The sequence below is a fragment of the Melospiza melodia genome, chromosome 11 (assembly GCF_035770615.1).
Source record: "Melospiza melodia melodia isolate bMelMel2 chromosome 11, bMelMel2.pri, whole genome shotgun sequence".
In the NCBI taxonomy this organism is placed as follows: domain Eukaryota; kingdom Metazoa; phylum Chordata; class Aves; order Passeriformes; family Passerellidae; genus Melospiza; species Melospiza melodia.
This window is the reverse complement of record NC_086204.1, coordinates 2,537,146-2,562,100: the sequence shown is the minus strand read 5'-3', so window position 1 is coordinate 2,562,100 and position 24,955 is coordinate 2,537,146. Positions and strand designations below refer to the sequence as shown.

At 59.9% G+C, this 24,955-nt stretch overlaps 2 protein-coding genes across 5 annotated transcripts in view; one reads left to right on the top strand and one right to left on the bottom strand.

Annotated features, from left to right (window-relative positions):
• Window positions 1–406: 406 nt before the first annotated feature.
• On the bottom strand, window positions 407–3,915 carry PHGDH (phosphoglycerate dehydrogenase). Its single transcript, XM_063165295.1, has 12 exons — window positions 3,700–3,915; window positions 3,314–3,465; window positions 3,075–3,140; window positions 2,945–2,999; window positions 2,771–2,869; window positions 2,535–2,667; window positions 2,307–2,455; window positions 1,967–2,119; window positions 1,719–1,851; window positions 1,398–1,525; window positions 984–1,212; window positions 407–707 (listed from the first exon to the last, which is right to left on the bottom strand). The coding sequence occupies exons 1-12, from the start codon at window positions 3,835–3,837 to the stop codon at window positions 550–552; spliced, it is 1,593 nt and encodes a 530-aa protein (XP_063021365.1). The 5' UTR covers window positions 3,838–3,915; the 3' UTR covers window positions 407–549.
• A 4,499-nt stretch (window positions 3,916–8,414) lies between these two features.
• The window catches only part of LOC134422870 (myomegalin-like), a 37,279-nt gene continuing 20,738 nt past the window's right edge, over window positions 8,415–24,955 (top strand). Inside the window, exons 1-9 of one of the 4 annotated variants that reach the window (XM_063165286.1) lie at window positions 8,415–8,449; window positions 15,646–15,704; window positions 15,875–16,053; window positions 16,471–16,581; window positions 17,001–17,077; window positions 17,718–17,841; window positions 17,916–18,070; window positions 18,333–18,435; window positions 24,247–24,366. In XM_063165286.1, coding sequence (XP_063021356.1) covers window positions 8,430–8,449; window positions 15,646–15,704; window positions 15,875–16,053; window positions 16,471–16,581; window positions 17,001–17,077; window positions 17,718–17,841; window positions 17,916–18,070; window positions 18,333–18,435; window positions 24,247–24,366 — 948 coding nt within the window. In that variant the 5' untranslated portion in view covers window positions 8,415–8,429. Of the gene's footprint in view, window positions 8,450–15,645; window positions 15,705–15,874; window positions 16,054–16,470; window positions 16,582–17,000; window positions 17,078–17,717; window positions 17,842–17,915; window positions 18,071–18,332; window positions 18,436–19,600; window positions 20,958–24,246; window positions 24,367–24,955 lie in introns of those variants that run through there. The other 3 variants (XM_063165285.1, XM_063165283.1, XM_063165284.1) reach the window with 3 other exon arrangements.

The following is a 24,955-nucleotide window of genomic DNA, read 5'->3' as shown; positions in this document are numbered from 1 at the left end:
TGGATCACAGCTGGTTACGGGATTTATTCCATGGCCACCTGCCCTGTTAGACATGGGAGTTTGCCCTGACAGTCTGGGGGACTCGAGTGAGCCTCAGCCTCCCAGTTGCGACTTTATGGGGGCAAGATGGCATTTTGCCCACCATGTCCTCAAACTGAAACCTCCTCATGGTAAAACCCGTGGGCAGGAGGGCGCGGGTGACGCAGTGGCTCACGGGGAGGCTCGTGCCCCTTGCAGTGCTGCTCTCTGGGCCATGTCCCATCACGGGACTGCGGCCAGGCAGGACCTCAGCAACCACAGGAACCTTTGCACCCTTCAGCAAACAGCAGCAGGGCCACGGAGCAGCAGGGGCAGGAGGGAGGGGGTTTGGGGTTGAGGACAAAGGACCGCACAAGGCACCACATGCTCTCTGCTTCTAGACCCTTTATTGAACGTGGGGCCACCCCAAACCCAATGTGGGGCTCAGGGATGGCCATGTGCAATGCTTCCCCAGCTGGGAAGGGCCCAGATGCTGCAGCCATGGGGAGAGTCCTGGTCAGCAGTCAGGGTCTACGGCAGGTGGAGCTGGAAGATTTCTGTGACACGAGGCTTTAGCTCTCCAAGGCTGGGCAGGGCTGCTGAGAGCCCCACGACGCTCCACTGCTCCCCTGCCACCGTGCTGGAGCTGTGGTAGGACAGGAGCTGCGCCCCTGCCTTGCTCAGCAGCCCTGGAGGGGAGAACAGGAATGAGGGACCACAGGCTGCCCCACTGCCCCAGCAGGGAGCTGAGCCTCTGCTCACCCCAACTCCCCGCTCAGAGGCCCATGATGCTATTTCTTCCTCCAGCCCAAGTCCTTTGCTCAACGTCACACAACCCCCTGCCCAAACCCCTCCATCCATCCATCCATCCAGGCACCATCTGCTGCAGCAGGGGCTCAGCTCCAGGCTGGCTGTGGGGGCTGCCCAGGCTGTCCCTGCAGCTCAGGGCTGGCACAGGCACTCACCGGTCAGCGTGGCCAGAGCGCTGCTGTCAGAGGCTTTGGCTCTGTAGATGAGGAGAGGGCCGGACAGGGGCGCTGGCAGCTGGAAGGTGGCCCCGTTGATCTGCCGCAGGGCCGGGGTGCTGCCCTGCACTGTCCCTGTCACCTGCTGTGGGGTGCCCTGCAGGGACACCTGCACCAGACCCGTGCTGCTGTCGGGCTCGGGGGCCACATCGCTGTGGGTGGCTGTGACCTGCCAGGGAGACACGGCCACTCAGTGCCCGGGTCCTGGTGTGGCTGGGGCAGGGGAGGGATGTCCCACGGAGCACCCCAGGGAACAGCCAGCCTCAATGCTGCATTAGCAGCACAGTGGGGTGTCCCCAGGCTCATGCTGCCTGCTGGGGAAGGCTGGGGTGCAGAGCCTGGGTGTCCACGCACCTTCAGCCCAGCCTCCTGGGCCAGCAGCGTGGCATTCACCAGGGTCACCTCCTTCTGTGTCCCTCCAGCCAGCAAGCCCGCAGCCACAGCAGGTGTCAGGTAGCTCCCAGCCTCCTTCAGGGGTGTTCCTGGGGTGCAGGGAGGAAGGTGTGCATGAGCCAGCAGCAGAGAGGTCAGGCCTGCAGTGGAGTGGCCAGCCTGGGGCTGCTCCTTCCACCCACCCAATCCATCCACCCATCCATCCCTGCACACTCAAGGCTCCAATCCCACTGTTAACCACCTTCCTGTCCATCTGTTCTCCTGCCTGCCCACTGGGCTCACCTAGGGTGCAGACCTGCACGCTGCCCTGCACTTGCTTGCTCACTGTGTACAGCACCGTGCCCAGGGCCCTGGCCAGGGCAATCCAGGGCTTGGTCTGGGGTGAAAAAGCCTTGCTGAGAGCCTGCCCATTAACCTGCAGGAGAGAGTGAGCAGTGAGAGCCTGCCAGGGGTCCCCCATGGAGCACTGCTCCCATGGGTTGCAGCTGGGGTAGCTGAGGCACGGAGCTCAGGTGCTGCAGGGCACTCACGATGCCGGTCAGCCCCTTGCCCGTGGCCATGTCCACGATCTGCATGGCGATTTCCTTGCCACAGCGGCTCTGTGCCTCTCGTGTGCTGGCACCCAGGTGTGGGCAGGAGATGACGTTGGGGTGGTTCACCAGGTCACGGTCCTTGGGGGGCTCCTGCAGACACAGTTCCATCCTGCCATCAGCTCGGAGCACGGGGTGTTTACCCCGCCTCCTTTGCCAGGAGAGAAGCTGAGGGCTGCTCCTGGTCCCAGCCCCACAGGGTTTGCTGGGCTGCTTTGGGCAGAATTGAGGTGGTGCTGAGAGAGAGCCAAGCTCAGGGCGTCCCCACAGCCCCACTCACCTGTGTGAAGACATCGAGGGCAGCCCCACCACACTGCCCCGACTGCAGCGCCCGCAGCAGCGCGCCCTCGTCCACGATGCCACCGCGGGCACAGTTCACCACCTGCACGCCACGGCGGCACTTGGCAAAGGTGCTGTCGTTCAGGAGCCCTGCAGAAAGAGGGCTGTGAGCAGAAGGGGGCTGCCCCAGCCCCCCCCGAAGCTCCCTGTGCCCGTGCCCGCTCCATACCCGTGGTGGAGGGCAGCAGCGGCGTGTGCACCGTGATGAAGTCGCAGCGGGGCCAGATCTGCTCCAGCGGCAGCTGCTCCACACCAAAGGTGGCTGAGACATCGGGGGTGATGATGGGGTCGTAGCCGATGGTCTGAGGCAGAGCAGGCACTCACTCTTGCAGCCTGGCACGGTGGCTCTGGCCAGGTGAGGAAGGTCGATGCTCCCCATCGTTCCTCCCTGCCCCATCTCCTCACCTTCATGCCAAAAGCCTGCATGCGAGTGGCCACCTCCCTGCCGATGCGTCCCAGCCCCAGCACGGCCAGCGTCTTCCCGTTCAGCTCCATGCCCATGTACTGGGGAGCACAGGGAGAGGGGTGAGCACACCCCACACGGACACCCCCACCCCGAGGTGCTTCACTGCCTCCTACCTTCTTACGGTCCCACTTGCCCTCCTTCATGGAGGCGGCTGCCTGCGGGATCTGCCTAAAAAGGAGGCGGTGGTCAGTGTGGGGTAGGGGGCTGTAGGGCACACCTGCCTGCATCCTGCCTTGTGCTCACCTGGCCAGGCACAGGATCATCCCACAGGTGAGCTCGGCGGCGCTGAGGCTGTTCCCGGTGGGAGTGCTGGGGATGGAGAGGGGTGTGAGTCCCCCGGGCTGACAGGGATCTGTGCCCCGTGAGGATGGAGGCACACAGGGGGGTGCCAGGGGTGCCGTGGGTGGGGAGAGCACCCTACTGAAGTCTCCCCGGCCTCCCCAGGTTCACGGGCACGGATGTCGCCACACTCCTGCTCTTACTTCATGACCAGGACGCCCTTCCTGGTGGCTGCCTCCACGTCCACATTGTCCACGCCGGTGCCAGCTCTGCCCACCACCTTCAGCCTCTCTGCCGCCTCCAGCACCTCGGCCGTGACTTTGGTGGCCGAGCGGACGATGAGCCCATCGCAGTCCTGAGGGGTGACAGACACGGCGAATGGGACCAGGGTCGGGGTGGGTGACGGGACGGGGACAGCCGCCGCCGGGGTCCGGGACCTGCCGTGCCAAAGCGGCCGGGCTCTTGCATCAGACGGGAGGCGGGGACCGGTCGGAGGGGTCCGCTGCCACCCGGGACCGCCGGCCTGAGCTGTGCCCACCCACCCAGCCACCCAGTCACCCAGCCACGCGTGGGTGCAGCCGTGCCTCACCCGGATCTCCCGCAGCAGCTCCTCCTTGCTCAGCCCGGGCTTCTCCTGCACCCGGAGGCCGCCGGCCTGCAGGATCTCCCGGCAGCAGGGGTCCAGGCTCTCGCTGATCAGCACTTTCTGCAGCTTGCCCAGGGCCATGGCGGAGCGGGGCGGCGGCACGGCAGGGACGGGACGGGACGGGACGGGGGTGCCGGCTCTCTCCGCACGCCGCCGAGAGGCTGCTGCCGCCCCTCCGCCGCGCTAAAAGAGCTGCGGGCGGTCACGTTTTTCGGGCTCATTGGGTCCCGTCTCCATAATCCCACCTCCTTCCCTTCCCCTCCCCGCCCCAGCCCGCCCGGTCCCCCCCTCATCCCCCCCGCCCCCGGGGGGAGGGAGGAGGCGAGGGGTGCGGGGCCAGGGCTGGGCCGGGCCCCCCAGAGAAAAGGAAGGAGGGGCCCTGCCACGACCCCGTGGGTCAGGGGCCAGCCTGTCCCGACCCTGCCTCAGTTTCTCCGTCCCGCATATGACAGCTCGGTAAGGCAGCAGGGGGACGGCAGTGGCAGCCACGGTGGCGTGGGTGGCTCCTCACAAAGCTGGGGGCGCCGCTGGCAGGGAGCAGCCCAGCCCATGGCGAACCCAGACGTGCCCTCCCCAGCTCGCCCAGAAATGGGGGTTCCCCAGACCCCACAGCTCAGAGGGGAGGCAGCGCCGCGGCCCCGGCCCACCCCCGTTGCTGTTGAGCAATGGCCCTGATAAGGGACCGGGGACAGGGGCCAGCCCTGGCCAGTGGCTCCCAATGCCGTGGGGTGCACGGGAGCCACCCAGCAAACGCCCTCCATGCGACAAGAGCCAGGTGGCCGCGTCCTGTGACCTCGCAGGGGGAAGTGCTGGCCCTGAGACACGATGGGGAGGGGCCGGCCGGGACACCGGGTGTGTGGATGGCAGGGGATGCGGCCAGACCTTCACCGGGCACCGGGAGCCCACACACCCCAAATCCTGCCCGTGGGGTGCAGGGGCTGGCCCTGCCTTCCAGCACTTTCCACGGATGGGGGTGGGCGGAACCTGGGTCCTAGTGGGAGTGGGCCCGTTCCCGGGCTCTGCTGGACCAAACTGGCCCCGGAGGCTGCCAAACCAAGCAGAGCCCAAGTGACGGAGCTGTCCCAGCTGGCAGGAGGCGGCCAGAGCAGGACGGGTGTCCTCGCCACAGGCAGCGCCGCCGGGGTGGGAGAGCCCAGCGCTTTGTAGAGCCCGGAGCTGCGCACAGAGCCGGTGCTGCCCTGCAGCCACGGCCGGGAACATCCGTGACGCCAGAGCGGGGAAAGTCCAGGGCGGCCGGCGCGGGGTGAGAGATGCGGTCAAGGGCAGCGGCTGGTGAAATCCGCGGCGATCCCGGAGCGGCCCCTCGGCAGGGAGCCGTGACCCGGGCACCGCCACAGGGCAGCCTAGCGGCCGGCGTGGGCTGGGACACGGCCCCGCAGCCCTTGGCACCGCCGCTCTCCGCTTTAGCCATTAGGACCTTGCTCCAGGTGCCCGCAGGACACACCGGGACCTGCCATCCCGGCACCCCGCTCCCCGTGCCGGCACCGCCCGGGCTCGCCCGGGGCATCGGTGGCTCCTCTCCCCCGCCTGTGGATGTTTGTGCTGAGGACACGCGTGGCCGAGCCATCGCTGCCTGTGCCGGCGCATCTGCGGCTTTTCCCGGCCGCCTGGTGCCCTCTCCTGGGGATGGTGGCCACAGGCACAGCCCCACGGCACCCGGGCCTGCGGGGACGCCGGCAGTGCTGGAGGGGTGGCTGTGCCAGCAGGCCTGTCCCCCCAGCCCCTGGCCACCAACAGGGCCGGCTGGAGGGGACCCGAAGGCTGGAGGGGACCCGAAGGTGGCAGGGTCAGTGGGATGCGTGCTGGGGAACTGGGGCTGTGGTGGCTGATGAGTCACAAAAGGGATAAATAGGGGGACAGGGGGGCACAGCACCCCTCTGCTGACCCCATTTGCACCAGGTGTTGCGTTTAGAGTAAGGAATTTGGCAGAAAGTAAACGCACCTGTGTTCCAGCTGCTCCTCACAGATCAGAGGGCTGGGGACAGCTGAGCTGAATTTCTGAGTGTAACCAATTTGCCACTATAGGTCGTGTTCAGTAGGAATATCCATGAGTGCAGCTTCACAAATAGTGCAGCTGATTAATTCAACGCCATAGGTTTGGTCACATTCCATAAAAACCTTCCTAATCACAGATTCGTGAATAGTGCAGTATGTGGAAGCAGCAGAAATACAGATACAGAATTGCTGGTGATAAAGGCACCAGCTGCAATAGAGTTTTAACAATAAAAATAATATTGTGTGGTGATAATAACAATTGTATGCAGAAACTTACCATGAAGGTGTCCCCACTAGGGAGGAGGGAGAGCAGAGTAGCCCATTCTGTCTCCCAGGTATTTTTGGGTCTTCCTCTTAATCAGGCAAGATTCCTACCCTGTTTATATCCAAATTTCTCCCCTTACTCCTATGTTATACAGAGCGCAACCCAAATGGAGAGTATGGAGCTATAGATGTGGTAAGTTGTATTATTAAACTTATTAGCATATGCAGGGCATGTGTGTTAATATTTAAATGGCCCTTAATCAGACAAAAGTTACTTTTTTTTGGCCACCGTGTCCTCCAAACTTCTGGTCATACGACTTTGATCCACTTGTCAGAGCCAAAGCAGAATCACCCCATCACCACAGCACCTCCTCCTTCTTTCTTGCCACCAGCTCTGTGGTTCTGCATCCACACAGGTGACACAGAGGATATGGAGAGGAACCCTGAGCCCTTGCCTGGCTCCTTGGTCATCATGCCACACAAGGACAGACTCTGCTTGGTGGCAGGTGGGTGGCCGTGGGGACAGCTGCTTGAAGGGCTGTGGCAGTGCAGGACAGAGGAGAATGGGGCCAAGCAGCAGGGAATGAGGGGGAGGGTCCCTGCAGAGAGAATGGGGCTGGGGGAGCAGCCAGGGGCAGTGCTGCTCTTGGGCTGTCAGGACCCAGGACATTGCTCTGGCTGCCCTGGGTGATCCCAGACCCTGGCAGGGGGCTCAGAGACCTTGGCACGGAGTCACAAACACCTGTGCCTTTGATTTTAGCCCATGGAAACAATTACCAACCTTGTGTGAGGAGTTACAAGCCACAAGAGTTTGAGTAGAATGATAGCGAATTTGTCACAGGGTGAAAAAGTAGAATTTTGGGGATTTAGAATGGGGGTTCAAGGGGCAAGATGGAGGAATCTGGGCATGTCCTGTCCTTCTTCTCCTTCTTCTTGTCCTCCATCTTCTGCTGTGATGGTGACACTTCTGGATTGGTTTAGAGTAGAGACAGAGTGTCTAACATAGGTGATAGGTATTGGAAAATTATTGTAAATAAAGCACATGTAGTTCTTAGTATAAAAAGCCGACACCACCCCAAGGGCAGGGGCTGTGCCACAACCCGACCTGCTGGACAGGGACAGAGCTCAGCAGGTCAGAGAAAGAATGGAACAGATAAGGAAAAATAAATAACCTTGAAAAGTAGAGCCAAGGAATCTCGACTTCTTCTTCAGTCATGGGGCTGGGAAAAAGCCTTTTTAATACCTCGGGAGCCATTTCAACCACAGAAAACCTGAGATTGGGGTGTCCAGCAGGTAAAGGAGTTGTGGGTGTCAAAGGGGACTGGGGTTATTGGAGCTGGGATGGGGAGTGGCAAAGAAGAGGAAAGGGGTGAGGGAGATTGGGGGTGTTTGGCTGGGATGGTGGGAGTTCAAGGAATGTCCCAGTAGACGACTGGGAAGTCATGGACAATTAGAAACAAGTGAGGGTGTTGAGAGACTGGAACAGTACCTGGGACTCATGGGGTTCTGGGGTGGCAAAGGGAATTGAGGATGGCACGTTGGGATGGAGGCATCCAAGGATGACTGGGCAGGTAATCAGGGTGTCAGGACTGATGTTTGAGGGTGCCATGGGAGATCCTGGCTAACTGGGGAGACTGTGAAGTTGGAAGAAGGATTGAGAGGGGAGAGGAAGGGATCATGGATTGTTTCTGGGGGACTGAAGTGTGAGGAAGGGTTGGGGTTCAGTCCAGAGGGACTGGGCAGAGTGGGGAATCGGGGCGGGGAGGTGGATGTGTCAGCCGGGACAGGATGGTGCCTGGCTGGAGAGATTAAGGATGGATGGACAGATGGATCAGGGAGAGGGCAGAGGGAGGGAGACAGAGGGGAAGGAAAGATGCGGAGTCAGAGGGAGGGATGGAGGGATGGAGGGATGGAGGGATGGAGGGAAGGAAGGAAGGAAGGAAGGAAGGAAGGAAGGAAGGAAGGAAGGAAGGAAGGAAGGAAGGAAGGAAGGAAGGAAGGAAGGAAGGAAGGAAGGAAGGAAGGAAGGAAGGAAGGAAGGAAGGAAGGAAGGAAGGATGGATGGATGGATGGATGCGGGGTCAGAAGGAGGGAGGGAGGCAAGGAAGGAAGGAAGGATTCGGGGTCAGAAGCAGGGAGGGAGGGAAGGATGCTGGGAGGCAGGGAAAGATGAAGGATGGAGGCAGGGAGGAGGAGGAGGGGAAGCAGAAGCGGGCGGAGCCGGCCGGTGCCGCAGAGCCGCCTCCCCGGCGCACGCTGGGCCGGCTCGGCAGCGCCTGCGGGGCCCCGGCGGCCCGGCCCGGTGTCCCCGGTGTCGGGCCCGGTGTCCCCGGTGTCCCCGGTGACCGGCCCGGCGCTGGGCGGCCCGGTGCGGCGGAGCCCGGCGGGGCAGGATGCGAGCCCCGAGGCGGAGGTGACGAGCGTGTCCGTGCCGCGGGTGCGTGTGCGGGGATGCGGTCGGGATGCCCGGACACGCGGTGCGCCCACGCCGGGCTGTGGCGGTGCCGCGGCGGGTCGAGGCCCAGGATGCCCCGGCAGCGGGATGCGGGCAGGATCGGTGCGCGCTCCCTCGGGGCAGCAGGGCCGGATAACTCCTGTCCCAAACGCCGTTCCTTTGGGCTGTGGGTGTCCCCTCCTGCTGCTGGCGTCCCGCGGGTTGGGGCTGCTGCCGGGGCTGTGGGACCGCGGGTCGGGGGCTCTCTGGGCCCTGCACCGGGCAAGCCCGAGAGAACTCGGGAGCCGCTGGTGTGCACGAAAGGGACCAGGAGTCCCTTGTCCAGCACCGGGGACACGCTGCTGTTCGCTGCCCTGTGCCGTGGGGACCTGTGCGTGTCAGGGCAATGTGTGTGTGCCAGAGGAGAGGGTGCTGTAGCATCCTGGGCGGGTGCGTGCACCATCGCTGAGCTCTCCTCGGTGCGCTGGGCATGTGAGGTTTGCTGGGAGGCGCTGGGCCGAGCACAGCCCTCAAGGAAGGGGCTCGGGGTGCCGGTGCTGCTGTGGGGATCTTGGCTTGCCCCATCTCTCCATGGCCGTTTTCGCCGCCCCTGCTCCTCCCCGGTTGTGTCCATCCCTGATTCCACTCCGAGCCGCCGGCCTGGCGGTGTGTGCCAGGCCCGGGGAGCTGTGCCCTGCCCCGCCTGCGGGGCCGCGCCCGGAGCCGCCCAGTCCGGAGCGGGGCAGTGCCAGCCTGGAACGGGGCAGTGCCAGCCCGGAGCGGGGCAGTGCCAGCCCGGAACGGGGCAGTGCCAGCCCGGAGCGGGGGCAGTGCCAGCCCGGAACGGGGGCAGTGCCAGCCTGGAACGGGGCAGTGCCAGCCCGGAACGGGGCAGTGCCAGCCCAGAGCGGGGGCAGTGCCAGCCCAGAGCGGGGGCAGCGCCAGCCTGGAACGGGGCAGCGCCAGCCTGGAACGGGGCAGTGCCAGCCCGGAACGGGGCAGTGCCAGCCCAGAGCGGGGGCAGTGCCAGCCCAGAGCGGGGCAGTGCCAGCCCGGAACGGGGCAGTGCCAGCCCAGAGCGGGGGCAGCGCCAGCCTGGAACGGGGCAGTGCCAGCCCGGAACGGGGCAGTGCCAGCCCAGAGCGGGGGCAGTGCCAGCCTGGAACGGGGCAGTGCCAGCCCGGAACGGGGGCAGTGCCAGCCCGGAGCGGGGCAGTGCCAGCCCGGAGCGGGGCAGTGCCAGTCCAGAGCGGGGGCAGTGCCAGCCCGGAGCGGGGCAGCGCCAGCCTGGAACGGGGCAGCACCAGCCCGGAGCGGGGGCAGTGCCAGCCCGGAGCGGGGCAATGCCAGCCCGGAGCGGGGCAGTGCCAGCCCGGAGCGGGGCAGTGCCAGCCCAGAGCGGGGGCAGAGCCAGCCTGGAACGGGGCAGTGCCAGCCCGGAGCGGGGCAGTGCCAGCCCAGAGCGGGGGCAGAGCCAGCCTGGAACGGGGCAGTGCCAGCCCGGAGCGGGGCAGTGCCAGCCCAGCTCCCTGGCCGGCCGTGCTCAATGGGGACCTTGCTGCTGTGCCCCGTGTGCAGGTTGGCATCTGGCCGTGCCGTGCCGTGCCGTGCCGTGCGCTCGGTGCCGTGCTCAATGGGGACCTTGTTGCCGTGCCCCGTGTGCAGGTTGGCAGCTGGCCGTGCCGTGCCGTGCCGTGCCCTGCTCGCACACTCAGGCAGCCGGCGGCTTTGGGGACGGCTGTCCCCGCTCCTCCTCCTCCTCCGTGGTGGCACTCCGCCCCTGCTGAGACATTTGTGCCAGCGAGTCAGCGGGGAGCTGGATGTGCCACGCTCGGCATGTGAGCTGCCACGCTCTCCCTGGCCCTTCCCGGCCCTTGGCACAGCCCCTCTGCTAGCCCGGAGCCGCTGGCACACGGTGGCTGCTGCTGAGCGCGGGGCCGGGCCCTGCTGTCCGTCCCTCCATCCACCCCTCTGTCCGTCTGTCTCCCCGCGGGAGGTGATCCAGCAGCAGAAGGAGGTGAGTTGCTGTTGCTGGGTTCTAGCTCCCCGTGCTTTGGGGATGCTTTGGCCCAGGATGCTTTCCCCATGGGCAGCAGCAGCCGCTCTGACGCAGCCCTGGCTGCCAGCCCTTCCCTGTCCCCTCTCCCGATGGCACCCCGGGGTGCAGTGCTGAGCAATGGCTGCAGCGTGATGCCCTGGAGATGCTGTGAGTCAGTCAGGGCTCAGTGCTCTGAGTCAGGGCCATGTGCCGCCCCTCAGGGCTTGGGGGTGCGTGGGCAGCGCTGCCCAGCGAGTGGGGGGCCCCAGGGCTGAGCCCCCCTCGTTCTGTGCTGTGCTGGCAGCTCAGCTCCGTGCTCCAGGCTGCCGTGAAAGGGCTCTTGTCCTCCTGCAGCCCCAGCAGCACTGCAGCAGCCTCCCCTTCGCAGCAAACAAATTCCCAGTGTCGGGGCAGTGAGGGAGGGAGCCCCCGCTCTGCCCAACGTGCCACGGCTGTGGCAGAGCCCTGGGCTCCTGCTGGCCCGGCAGTGCCATGGCCTGGCACGGGGCTGCCACTCTGGCTGGCTGGGCACTGCCCTGGGATGGCCCTGCCTCAGGGTGGCCCTGAGCAGTCACATTTTGTTTCCCTGACATAAGGTTTGTGTTATTTTTGGGTTGTTAAGAGCACTGCCAGGGTCCCAGTCTGAGGCATTGTGACCAGCACAGGATGGGCTGGTATCAGTCAGCTGGGTATTCCCCCTGATATTCCCACTCTGTCCTTCCCTTTGTTCTTTCCTTATCTGCTCTGCTTGTGTCACTGCCCCACCAGGGACAGCAAGCCCTTCTCTAGATAGGAATATCAAGTTCCAGTGTCATTGAAAGAGTGGCAGTTAATGTCTACTGCTCTCTCTGGCTCTTCCAACCCCTTTTGACACAGATTAAAAAGGGAACTGTGTACACTGAACCTCCATTCCCCATAAATATATATGGTATATATTTATGGTATATGGTACCACAGGCATATGGGATCAAGTTGATGGGACAACTTCAGTTGTCTTAATAATAATTCTAAAGTTCCCAGAACGTGCTGTCACTCCTTTATGTTAGGTAGATTCTGTCCATGTTCTGTTTTTTTCTGTGGTTTGCAGGAGTACAGAGGTGGCTTCTTTAATCCAATAGACTCACAGGAACTTAACCTCCTGCTGGGGCCTCTGATGCTGGGATGTAGGACAGCTCAAGGCTCACATTTTTCCTTGTGAAAAAGGAAAAACATGGGCAAAACCCACATTTTGGGTGAAACCACCGAAAGGTATTGGTAAAGTACCAAAGGGTATTTTAGTATTTTGTTGGCAAAACCACCAAAGGATATTCTCCAACCAAATTGATTAGAAGGATGGAGCACCTCTATGAGGGAATTTGAGAGAATTCTCTCTATGAGACAATTTGGCCTCTTCAGCCTGGAAAAGAGAAGGCTTCAGGGGCACCGCACCTGATTGTGGCCTTCCAGTACCTGAAGGCAGCCCACAAGAAAGAAGGAGGGAGACTTTTTACAAGAGCCTGTAGTGACATGACAAGGGGAATGGCTTCAAACTGACAGGAGGAAGGTTTGAATTGGATAGTTGGAAAAAATTCTTTACTGTGAGAGTGATGAGGCCTGGCCTGAGGTGCCCAGAGAAGCTGTGGATGTCCCATTGCCAAAGTGTTCAAGGTCAGGCTTGATGGGGCCCTGAGAAACATTGGCTGGTGGAAGATGGCCCTGCCCATGGCAGGGGGATTGGAAAGAGATGATCTTTAAGATTCTGTCCAAACCAGGCCATTCTGGGATGATTCAATGATGATGATATTATTGATCTACTGTTATATTGTAACATTTGGTGGGTCACAGTTGTGGCTAAGATTTTGCCAGGGCTTTATGAGCAATAGTGAGAGAGTGTTTATATCCCTGGAGCAGCCTATTAAAAACACGCTGCACTCCCTTCCAGGTGAAGGTGAATGAAGCCTTGTTGTGTTCCTGGAGTGGAATCACAAAAAGCATATATTTTACATCCAGGGTTGCCATCCACGGGTGGGGCACTTCCTGAAGCTGAGTTACCAGGTCCTCGATATTTGTCACAGCAGTGATTAAAGGCTCAGCACTGGCACTGGCATCTCTCTTTTCTCCAAATCTGGTCCCACCCCATCTATGTGCCTGTAATCAACAGGTAACTGCCATCTCCATTCAGTTTTTAGCCAAACTGGTGAATTACATGGGGTGAAAGTTTGGTGAATTATCAGTCAGTGAATTACATGGGGAGTGGGCTCTGCAGCTGATATATTAGCAGCTTATTGATATTATTAGCAGCAGCTTTTAAATAAGGTGCATTAGCAGCTTTTGAATGAGGGAGGGTAAGCACCCCATGGGGGGAATGTGGAATCTGGATTTCTTTTAGGGTCAGGGTTGAACAGGAGGACCAAACGCTGCTGTGCATCAGCTGCCAGGTTTGGCTGCTCAGAACATTGACACCCAAAATGTTTTCATCGTGATCTTTTGTGCAAAGTGAGGGGAGGACATGTGCTTATCGCCTGGGAGCCACAAATCAGCCTTGGTGGTTTGGCACGTAGCACTTGCTCTGTTCACTCCAGTGATTTCAGCTCTGTCCAGTTTTTCAGTGTCCTGCTCTGTTAATACTGGGATTTGTGTTCCCTTATCTATTAGAAATGGCATTAATAGCTGAGGATGCCCACCTGGGATCAGAATGTGTGGGCTGTTACTATGTGTGCACTGATAGGATTCCTCCTGCTGAATTTCAGTCCAGCCTGGTTTGTGGCACTTTTCAAAGTGAATCAGATTGAATGGGATTGTTTTCCATCTGTGATTCCCCACAATTCACCAAGGCTCAGTTGACTCTTCTGTTTCTACAATGCATCTGCCTTCATACTCAGGGGGATTTGAAGGAGACAAAGAACCATCTTCCCCCAGTTTTCTGTCATTTGGGTCATCCCATATGTCTCCATCCTGTTCCTCAGGGAATATGATTCATTTTCTAATCTCTATGATGTCAGGGGGAGCAGGAGCACACACAAGCATCATCTCTACCTTTTCTTCCAATTTTTTTTTTCTCCTTCTCTTCCTTGAAATGTTTCTGCAGTTGCTTTTCCCTATTTTCAGCTGTGGCCAAGTACATTTTAAGTTGCTCCTTTTCTGATTTCAGAGCAGTATATTCTACATCTGCCATTTTTTAGGAGAGAGGGTGCTCTGATTTTCCTTGTTGTTTTTCCAACACTTTTGGGCCCATTCTATTCCCTCTCAGGATGGTGCACACTTGTGTTAAGCCAAGTAATAACAACAATAATATGCAGAAACTTAGCAAGGTGTCCGTGGCTTGGGACAAGGGAGAGAGGAGTAGCCCATTGACTGTCCCCAAGGTATTTTTGGATCTTCCTCCTAACCAGGTGAAATTCTTATCCCCCTTATGTACAGCCCAATCCTATCCCCCTCCTCCTGTGTTACATGTTGCATGATCTAGATGGAGATTTGAGTAACAGAGTAATTTATGTGGCAGCATGAATTTCATTAAGCTTATTTGCTCGTGCAGTGTTGTGTTTTTCAATATTTAAATAATCCTTAATCAGGAAAAAGTTACTTTTTTGGCCATGGTGTCCTTCAGAGTTCCAGTCACAGGACTTTGTTCCGCTCTGTGCAGTTTTTCAGAGCCAGGGCAGGACAATCCTATCTCACAGGACCTCCTCTTTTGCCCGGCTCATCCTTTCTCTCTGTCAACCGTGCACATCTCCCCGTGCAAAGTTAGCAGTGTAGGCTGGTGAGCCTTAGCCCTTTCCTGGCTCCTTGGTCATCACCCCGCAGCATCCCCAGGATTTGGGGTGTTGTACTGCCTGGATGGGTATTCTGTCTCTGGGCATTGTGTCTCCCTATGCACCAAGTACTTGGCTGTGGTCCCTCCTCGCTTGTTGTGCCTCTGGGTGTTGCCCCTCTGGGTGTCAAGCCTTGCATGTTATGGTTAATGTGCCTTTTTGGGTATTTTGCCTCCAGGGATGTCATGCCTTGGGATATCATGCCCCTGAGCACCGTGTTTCCTTAAGCGTTGTGCATCCTTGTGCATCCTGAGTGTTGGATGCTTTGCCTCTGGGGCACACCTGGGGCACTGCCTCTCCTGGGGAATTGTGCCTCCAGAGGTCACAGCTCCCTGGCTATTGTGCCTCTCGATCTCCTCAGGAGTCACACTTCTGGTTATTGAAATTTGGGTGCCTCTGGGTTCCACATCTCTGGGTAAGATACCCCTGGGCACTGCACCTCTGTGTGCTGTGCCTGCAGGTACAACACCTCTGGGTGCTTTGTCTCTGGGTATCACACTGGTTGTGGTGTCTGGCAGGGCACACAGCCACGCCTTAGTGCTGCTGTGTTTAGAGTCGTTGTGCCTCAGTTTCCCTCCATGACGGGTTGTTGCTGCAGGGTCTGTGGCACCCTGTGTCTGCCTCTCCTGCTCCCGGCCAGGTTGGCAGTGCTGTCCCTTGCTGCAAGGCTCTGGGGACATGGTCCCGGGGCCCCTACCATGGCTTGTGCCACAGGAACATGCTGGCCCTCCTTGGCTTTTGGGGCTCAGCCTCATGCATGCGGGCGCACACTGATGCTGAGACAAGTGTCCACCACCCTGGGACCCTACAAAAAAGCTGTCAGGCTGAGATTATAAAACAAACATTCTGATTTCTTTAAAAGGAGAAAAACCCCAACAATCCAGGTGGTTTTTGGTTTTGGTTTTTGGTTTTTTTTTTTTATTTGTCGGCTTTCTCTTTCTTTCTCTTAAATCATGAAATGACTCACACGTCTGAGCTGAAAATAAAACCAATTACGAGCTGGAAAGCCATGGCAGCACGGAGGCACAGGGTCCCTCCGAGAGCGGCCAGGCCCAGCCTCGTGCCCCAGATCCCCCCTGGGGGCTGTGGGCTCTGCTCTGGGGGCTCAGGTGGCCCTGACAGGGCTGCTAATGGAGCTAAAGTGCTGCTGAGGGGACACTGCCATCTGCACAGCCCCCAGGGCATCGTGTCTGCGCACTCAGAGCCTCTGCCCAGCGGCTGTGGGGAGGCACACGTGTGTCCCCACGTGTGTGCAGATACCAGTGGCACCCCGGTCACAGCGCAGGGTGGCACAGGGGGGGATCCCGGTGCTGTGTGTGACAGGCTGTGTGTGCTGCTCTCTGCAGGGACCCCTGCAGCAGTGACACTGTGCCAGCCGAGGTGCCCGGAGCCCCAGGCATGGCGGGTAAGGCACCCCGAGAGCCCCGGTCCCCTGCACGTCCCGCACCGCCCGGGGATGGCCGCGGGTTTCTGGGCCCCGAGGCGTCCCCTTGTCTCTGCTCCCCTCGGAGCCACACGAGGCGTGGAGTGGCCGCTTGGCTGGTCTGACTGCTGCTCGCCCTTGCTCCCTGCCAGCTTCCCAAGAAGGGCTGTGGGGTGATGGTGATGAGGAGCCTGTGCCAGCCGAGCCGAGGGGGTGCAGCGGCCCCGCGGGTGCCCAGCCCCAGCCTGACCCCTTGGCGCAGACGGGTCTCCTCCGGGACCTGGAGATGGGGCCCCTCGCCCACACACAGACCCTGCGGGACTTTGAGCAGGTGAGAGAGACCGCGGGGCGCTGGGACCCGCATGGCACCGCCGGGTGCTCGCAGGATTTGTGCCGCGTCCCCCGGTGACAGCGGCGGGGTGTGGAGCGGGGCAGGTGGCGGCGGCACAGGGGGCCGGGCCCGGCCGGGCGCCACGCTCCCCTCACCGCCCTCACGGCTGCGGCGCGTGGGGGCCTCCGGGGCTCGGGTTTCACCAACCCGCTGTCCCCGCTCCAGCGATTCCTCAAATAGCTCTGGGAGGCGGAAAAAAAAAAAAAAAAGAGGAAAGGGAGAGCAGCGGGGCCAGCGACGGGAGCTGCGGGCGGCAGGGAGCCTAGGCTGAGTCCCGGCGGCGCCATGTGAGGGGTGCCGGGATGCCCGCCTCATGGAGCGCCGGCCATGGCTAACGGGTACCGCACGCTCTCGCAGCACCTCAACGACCTCAAAAAGGAGAATTTCAGCCTCAAGCTCCGCATCTACTTTCTGGAGGAGCGCGTCCAGCAGAAGGGCGAGGACAGCCGCGACGATGTCTACCGGCGGGTGAGTGCCTGGAGGGGACGGGGTGAGCGGGTTTCCTCTCTTTTCTGGGAGGGAATGGGGTCGGGGGAGTGTAGCCGCGGGGGATGCCAGGGAGGGCTTCGGGCACTGGGGCTGGGGGAGCTGCTGTTGGGAGTTTGCCTCTCGTTTCCTCTGACAGGAGCGGGGAGAGGGTTGGGGAGGGAGTCCCCAGCCCGGGGTGGGTGACAGAGCAAGTTTGGGGGCACAGAGATGGAGTGGGTACACCCCATCCCGGAGCCGACAGGCTAAAATGCCACCTGTGCCACTCACTGACAGGAGCACCCAAAGCCCTGCCATGGCAGGGGGGTCCCCCATGTCACTTCTTCATTCCCGTGGGCAGTGGGGCTGGGGTGTCCAGGCAAGCCTGAGGGCATCCTACCCACCTCCTTCCTGCTCCGTAGAACATTGAGCTGAAGGTGGAGGTGGAGAGCCTGAAGCGGGAGCTGCAGGAGAAGCAACAAGCCCTGGACAACACATGGTGAGTGGGGCTGGCCAAGCCCCTCAGCCCGGGGCAGACCTGGTGCCCATGCTCTGCCTGTGGTGACTTTGTGGGCACGGGCATAGGGGATGTCTGCCTGTACACTGCCCGCAGCAGGCAGTAGAAGGGCCTGCAATGGGGCTGGAGGGGTTTGCAATGGGGCTGGGCACGCACAGGGCTCCTCTTACAGCCCTGGCGCCAGCCAAAAATAAAGGACAGCACCTGTTTGGGAGGGGGAGGGCAGCGCCGTGCCCAGGGGCCATGGCATGGGTGTCTCACCATGGGGCACCGATGGCGGGGGGGCAGTGGCACAGCAGCTGTGAGACCCTGGTTTTGGGAGTGTGTGGTGGGTCAGAGCCTAAACATGGCTTGGTGCTGCCAGAGGAGCAGTGTCCCCAGGGCAGGACATGGGGGCAGCCAGGCTTGAGGGCACCTGGAGGGGTACAGATCACCCAGCCCAGCTGGTTTGGGGTGGAGGCTGTCACAAAGACTGTGCTGTGCCATGCTGCACACTGCCAAGCCACACCGTGCTGTGCCAGGCCATGGCATGGGAGATGCCGTGCCGTAGCAGGCTGTGGCACACCGTGCTGTGCCAGGAGATGCCATAGCAGGCTGTGGCACACGGTGCTGTGCCCGGCAGGGTGGCTGCAGAGAGCCAGACCAGCCGCAGCCAGGCCGCACTCCGGCAGCAGTACGAGGAGCGGCAGCGGGAGTCGGAGCACGTCTATGAGCTCCTGGAGAACAAGATCCAGCTCCTGCAGGAGGTGAGTCTCAGGGGATGGTGGGGCCAGGCAGGAGGCAGGGGTGCTGCCTGGGGGCTCACCCTGCTGCCATGCAGGAGGCCAGGCTGGCACGCAGTGAGGCCGAGCAGGCCACGGCGCTGGCCAGAGCCGAGGCGGAGAGATGCCGGGAGCTGACAGGGAAGCTGAAGGAAGCAGCGAGGACAAAGCAGGAGGACAGCAGCGACAATGGCTGTGGCTCCATGGCCCAGAGGTAGGTGTCCCAGACATGTCTCCTCTATGCTGCCAGCCTGTGTGCCGTGCCAGTTCCTGGGGACTACCGAGGGGCTCGTGATGTGCGTGACTGAGGGGCAGTGCATATCTGGTGGGATGCAATGGGGGAGAGCTGGTCTGTGGGAGAGGGGGGAGCAGTCCCGAGGCTGCTCTGCTTTGCCCCAGAGACTGACCTTTGTCCTCAGTGTCATCCCATGGCCATCCCAGTCCCTGAGCATCTCATGCCCTCTTGTCACTTTCAGGAGGATCGAAGAGCTGACCCAAGAGCTGGCTGCCAGCAACCAGCTGGTGGAGATGCTGTCAGCAGAGAAGCGTGACCTGCAGCAGTGTCTGGAGGGGGCCCCGGTAAGTGGGCAAGGGTGGGGAGACCCCAGGGAGGAGCTCATCCACCCAGGGCTTGGCTGGTTGTTGTCATCCCTGTCCCCTTCTGGGGCTGTGGCCAGGGCTGTGCCGTGTTCAGCCTGGCAGGGTTGGGTGATTGCCAGGAGCTGGGAGGAGCAGGGGGGCTCAGAGGACACGGTGTGAGCTGTCAGGGGACGAGCCACCAACCTGTGCAGTCCTTCTGAGGGTGTTGGTGCCGCTTGCTCCCATCTGCCATTTAAATCCCAAGTCTTAAAATACCCCTGGCAGCCTGGCGTGGTGCCAGGCAGGATTTCGGGGCTGTGAGAGATCAGAGCGGCATGTTCCTGGCAGCTGCACAGCTCTGGCCGCGCTGCATGTTGGTGGCACGGCGCTGTCCCCAGCAGCCGCGGGCTGTCAGTGCGACAGCTCCTGTGGGGACGCTGCTGTGCAGGTGCTGGTGGCACTGTGCTGCGGGGACCTGCCCACCCACTCTGCCTGCTGCGGCTGGGCACTGGGCACGGCACTGGGGGCACTCCTGGCTCTGAGACAGGCACTGGGACAAGGATCCGGCACTGGGACAGGTGCTGGCATTGGGATGGGGACTTGGCACAGGCACTAGGGTGGGGACCTGGCATTGGGACAGGCACTGACATTGGAACGGGGACGTGGCACAGGCACTGGTGTAGAGACGTGGCACTGGGAGAGGCTCTTGCATTGGAGCCAAGCGCTAGTGTGTGTGTGTGTGTGTGTGTGCGTGTGTGTGTGTGTCTGGCACTGAGACTGGATCCCTGCGCTGTCGCGTCCCGATCGATCACTGTCGCCTCTGTCGCGACCCCTGGCACTGCCCGGGCGTGGCGCAAGCCACCACTGCGCATGCGTAAGCGGGCGTGGCAACTACATATCCCGGCCGGCCTTGCGAGCCATGCGCATGCGCGGGAGGGTGGGCTTGGCCGCCATCTTGAAATCTGAGCCAGAAGCCGGGCGCCGCCGTGGCAGGAGCATCCTCGGCTCGGCGCGGTGGGGCCGGGGCGGGACGGGACGGGACGGGAGGGGCGGCCCGCGGTGAGGGGCAGCCCCGGGGACGGGGGCCGTGAGGAGACAGGGGGCAGCATCGGGGGCTTGAGCTGTGAGGCGAGGGAGCAGCATCGGAGGGGCGGGGGGGCCAGCCCAGGTGTGGCTGTGAGGATGTGAAGGAGGTGGCGCAGGGTGGGATGTTTCTGTTGAATCAAGGTTTCCGGCGTGTGACCTCCCTAAAAAGAGGGGATTGGTGCGGTGAGACGTGCCGGCGGGCTCAGGGACTGAGGGAGATGTGCTGACCTCGGCAAGGTCTCCTGAGAGCCCGCAGGAGTGGGTTTGTGTGCCGGGAGGGAGCGAGGATGAAGGAAAACTGCCGGATCTGCGGCCGGGAGCTGTGCGGCAACCAGCGGCGATGGATCTTCCACACGGCGGCCAAGCTGAACCTCCAGGTGCTGCTCTCCCACGTCCTGGGCAGGGAGCTGTGCCGGGACGGCAGGTCCGAGTTCGCCTGCAGCAAGTGTGCCTTCATGCTGGACCGCATCTACAGGTTCGACACCGTCATCGCCCGCATCGAGGCCCTCTCCATCGAGCGCCTGCAGAAGCTGCTGCTGGAGAAGGACCGTCTCAAGTTCTGCATCGCGAGCATGTACCGCAGGAACAACGACGACTCCAGCACGGAGGACAGGGCTGGGGAGGGGACCGTGGACCTGTCCAACCTGCCTGATGCGCGGTACGCTGCCCTCCTGCAGGAGGACTTCACTTACTCGGGCTTTGAGTACTGGATGGATCAGGAGGAGCACGGCCTGGAGCCGCACAGCTGCCACGGCTCCGAGGGGGCCGGGAGCCGCCCGCGGCGCTGCCGGGGCTGCGCTGCCCTGCGTGTGGCCGACGCCGACTACGAGGCCATCTGCAAAGTGCCCCGGAAGGTGGCCAGGAGCATCTCCTGCGGGCTGTCCAGCCGCTGGTCGGCCAGCATGGGCAACGAGGAGTCGTCTGTGTGTGATGTGGCCGAGTCCACCTGCTCCAGGGTGGCTGTGGATGGGGACAGCATGGAGGAAGGCACACCCGCGTCCTCTCTCGAGTCTCTGGACACCACGGTGGAGGCCAGCCCTCCGCAGCAGAAGGATGAAGATGCAGATAAGGGGCTGAAAGGGAATGGGAAATGTGACGATTTCTCGGATGATCGCATGACCCCGAGCTCTTCCCTGAGCGGGAACAGGCTGGAGCTGGCCCTCAATTTGATCAAGACTTTGGACTACAAACCCCTTCAGAGCCCCCGAGGCAGCAGACTGCCTATTCCTGTGAAATCCAGCGTGCCCCCTCCCAAGCTCAGCCATGACTTGGCAGATGGCAGTGCTTCTGCTGGCTTAGCATGTGCTAGTTCTTCCTTCGTGAACACGGACAGAAAATCGTTTTCCAGAGCTCCTTTGGGCCTTCCCCTGGAAATTTCTGAGCTGCAGGAGCTGTGGGATGACCTCTATGAGGATTATATGCCGCTGCGGGTACAGGTAGAGGTCACGGTGCCGCCCTTCCATTGAGCATTGTCCTCGTGGTGCAGCGCCGAGCCCGCTGGGGATTCTTCTCTGCTGAGATAATGCAGCCAGCCACGTGTGGCTGATCAGGGGCTAAGAATAGGCAACTCGGTCCTTTTTAGGTGTGCTGCCTCTCTCCTCAGTCATTCTCTTGTCTCCCGTTTCCTCCCGGTGTTCTGGGAAATGACCCTTCCCCCCCTCCATCAGCCCTCCCTGACACTGCAGCCTGCTCGGCGGGTCTGAGCTCTTTGTCGTTTTCCTGCTGAGAAAACACCACTTTCGCTTTATCTTTAAGCTTAAAGTCGGGGTGCCTTTTATCCACAACTACAGGGAGTATTTTAAGCTTGTGGGCATGTGTTTTGCAGCAGGTGTGTTGTCTTTGTGCCTGAGTAATGGTTGGAGCGTGGGGGAACGCCTGCCTCCAGCCCTGCCTCTGCAGGTCAGGCCTCCACCTGCCCAACGTGCAGAGCCACCCAGGCATCTGTGGCGTGTGCCCTGAGGAAAAGGTGTTTTCCTCGCAGGTGGATTTGTGCCAGAGGATGACTTTAGGGTTGGTATTCAAGATAATTGGTTTATTTTCTGATCCTTTGAAAAGATCCTATCGCTTAGTGGCAGGTGTTGCTGAGAGGGGATGAAAGCTCCTGCTTTTGGGATGCTGTTATCTCTCTTGATAGCAGTCCTAGCTCCAGGTTGCCTCTGTTTAGCTGGCTTTAATGAAATGTCCTTTAGTATGCTGTCAAGAAGCTGAATTCACTTCTTTACCACGTCCAGTAATGAATAGAAGGCCTCAGTCAGGTTCAATTGTGGAATATCCGTGTCAGCCTAATTGCATTCCCATTAGCAATAGTGCTGCCTAATGCTGTGGGTAGCCTGTGGGATTAGGAAAATGCTCGTTTATTTCTATGGCAACTGTGGCGGTGCCCAATTGCTCTTTAGCCGGCTCGCTGTCCCATCTGCTCGGGCGTTTCCCGGAGCTGTGGGCTTTTTGCCATGTAAAAGCCTGCTCGAGAAACGATGCTAGGGAGGAACGTAGGAAAACGAGTTTGGAGCACAAAGGCATCGCGCCGGCAGCCGAGGATGTGAACCAGGGCATGGCAGCTCATTCGCTGATGGTTCTCACTGCTTGGGGTGTGTTTGCAGGGTAAAAATGGGATTTCTCTGAGCAGCGTGGCGTGTTTGCAGGTTGGCTTTGTGTCACATGTGGCCGTCCCCCTCTAGGGGCTGTGTTTTGAGGAGTTTTCTGCAGCCTCTGCCATCCGACCGGCCCTGCCAGGATTTTATCCTGCGGGATTTTTTTCACTGCCGGTCCCTCGGTGTGACAGCAGCAGCTCTTCAGCGCAGGGTCTGGCTGAAGGGGGAAGGGCTTAATCCTTCGGATGGCTTGAAGAGCAAAAATGGGAAGGCAGATGCAGCCAGTAGGCTGAGTAGTTCTTACACAAATGATTTTTCTTTCTGTTTGTAAAAGCAGCACCCTTCCTGTAAGTCAGGTGCTGCTGCTGTCCGGCGATTCCTGTCCATAAATGTGAAAGGAATATCTAGAATATACAGGACCACAATTCTCTCACTGCTTTTGCAGTTCTTTACATTTGTGGAGCATTCTGATGTCAGGGCGTGTGACCTTGTAGGTGCCATCTTCCGTTTCTTGAGCCATCAATTCCTCCCCTTGGCCAGCACAGCCGCAGGGCGGTGGCACCAGAGGGAGCCTTTGTGAGGCACTCCCGCAGCTGCCGGCGGTGCCCTCCTGACAGCCAGGCTCTGTGCTGGGCACTCTGAGCTCGGCAGGCTCAGAGGGGGCCCTGATTATCATTTTCAAAGTGTTCTCTTGGGCCAGTGTGTGCTGGGGCTGCTGGAGAGATTGGCAGTAAAATGCTGATGTTGGAGAAGTCGACATGGCTGCAGGGAGGCAGCTTGGGCTTTGGAACTTTGGACTCTGGAGCTGGCTCTGCATTTCCCCTCCCTGCTCTTAGCTCTTTCCAGGTTTTCAGCCCTTTTTCTAATGTGAAAATTGAGGAAATGTGTTTTCCTTTCCCCCCCCCCCCCCCCCGCTCTCTGTTTTAATCAGCCTTATTTCAAAATAAGCTGCTGTGACAGATTCCAGCAGGTCTCCCTGCCTCATCCAGAGCCTTTTGGCAGAGAAAATTTGTAATCACCACAACTGTAAGGATTCACTGAAATCCTAACAAAACATCAGCGTAAAGGGAGGTGTTACTTGTGTCTGTGAGAGGCACAGATCTGAGGGAGCTCCCCTGTGCTGATGGCTTCCCCACAGACAGCATTTCTGTGCCCACTGAGGATGAGGATTCAGCCTGACAGGGCTAATTGGAGCTGACTGCTCTGGGGCTGTGCTCCAAAAAGCCCTGCCACGTTTCCACAGCCTCTGTGCTGCATCCAGCAGCCCTTTCCAGGGCTCCCACCTAGAGCAGGCACCAGTGCAGCCAGTCTTGTGTCGCTGATAATGTTCAGGAATGCTGAAGGAGCCCTGTGAGGGCTGCAGAGGCTGGCTGGGGTGGAGTGCTGCCCTAAGGAGTTAACTCGCTGGGCGGGGGGCAGCAGAATTGTAAGGAGGGATGACAAGGGATTAGTGTTGTGCTCAGCCAGCCTGCTCTGGCAGGCCACGTGGCACAAAGCAGGCTGTTTACATTCCCAATAAATGGGTATGTGTCATGAAAAAAATCTCAGCTGTGGTGCTGAATTCGCTCCTGTTTGAGGAGCTGCAGGGAATTGTACACGGTGTGGGTGCTGGAGCATGGGAAGTGGTGAAGGAGAGCCCAGAAAATCACAGATGGAGGGGTTCAGAGCAGGGGGTGACTGCTAGGAGCTGGTGGGAAGGATTGAAGGTTGCAGGCTTGATAAAGACACAGAACATGGGAACCATTTCAGTGTGGGTTTTGAGGCTTTTTTAAAATGCCAGCAGGGCACATGGGAAGGAGAGCAGGTTCAGGGATATGACTTAGCCCACAGACGGTGGTTAGAGCTCAAGAAGCTGCTGGGCTCGTGGTGCAGCAGTGAGGGGAGACAGGGAGCCCAGTGAGAGCCTTGGTGCACCAGGGCACTGGTGGCAGATGAGGCAGAGAGCTGCCAGGTGCCAGCCTGCCACCCCAGGGAAGGGACACACGGGCAGAGTGATGTCTCAGAGCCAGTTAGCAAAGCACACGGGGCGTGTTTACACCCTGCTGCAGGGTCTGTGGTGGCTGACAGCTGAAGGGAAGAAGCCAGGGCAGGAGTTGGGCCGTTGTCTCAGGTTTCCCTGTGTTTCTCCTTGCAGAATTTGCAGCATGAAGGGCAGCAGGCAGCTCCAGGCAGCGCTGCAGAAGGGGAGCACGTGGCCGATGTGTGTGCAGCAGAGCTGCAGGGCAAACTCCAGCACTCTGAAGCTGCCAACAAGGTATTTCTCCATGGAGAGCACATCCAGTGCTGTGAGTCTGGTGTGGTTAGTGTCAGAGGGTGCCTCCTGGTACCTGCACCTCTCTCCCAGCAAGGGTGTGTGATTCTCAGGGCTATTGTCTGTCAGATTCAATTAAAAGCATTTACCTTTTTTTTTCCTGCAGCTGGGCTGTGTAAATTTTCCATGTTTAATTTTGCAAATCATTATTTTAGAGGAACTTTCCACTTGCCTGGTGAGCCTTCCAGGAGCTGGTGAAGGAGATGCACAAGGGTGTTTCCTGTCTCTTGGATTTGCATGGGCTGAGCCTGGTGTAGGAGAGGGAGTCCTGGTTTCATTTCTGTTTAAATACTTGGGAAAGAAACATGTATCTGAGTTCTCTTGAGGCAGATCAATACTAACACATGTTGAGAAGGGTATATGTTCCTAATTATGCTCTTAAACTCTGTATCCTCTGGAAAAATCCTCACATCAAATGTGGGGAAAAAATTGGGATGGAATAATTATTTCAATCTGGGGATGGCCATAAGGTGCTGCAGCTGCCTGGGCTGCAAAGCTTGATGGAAATAGAGACCCAGGGCTCAGCTAGAAG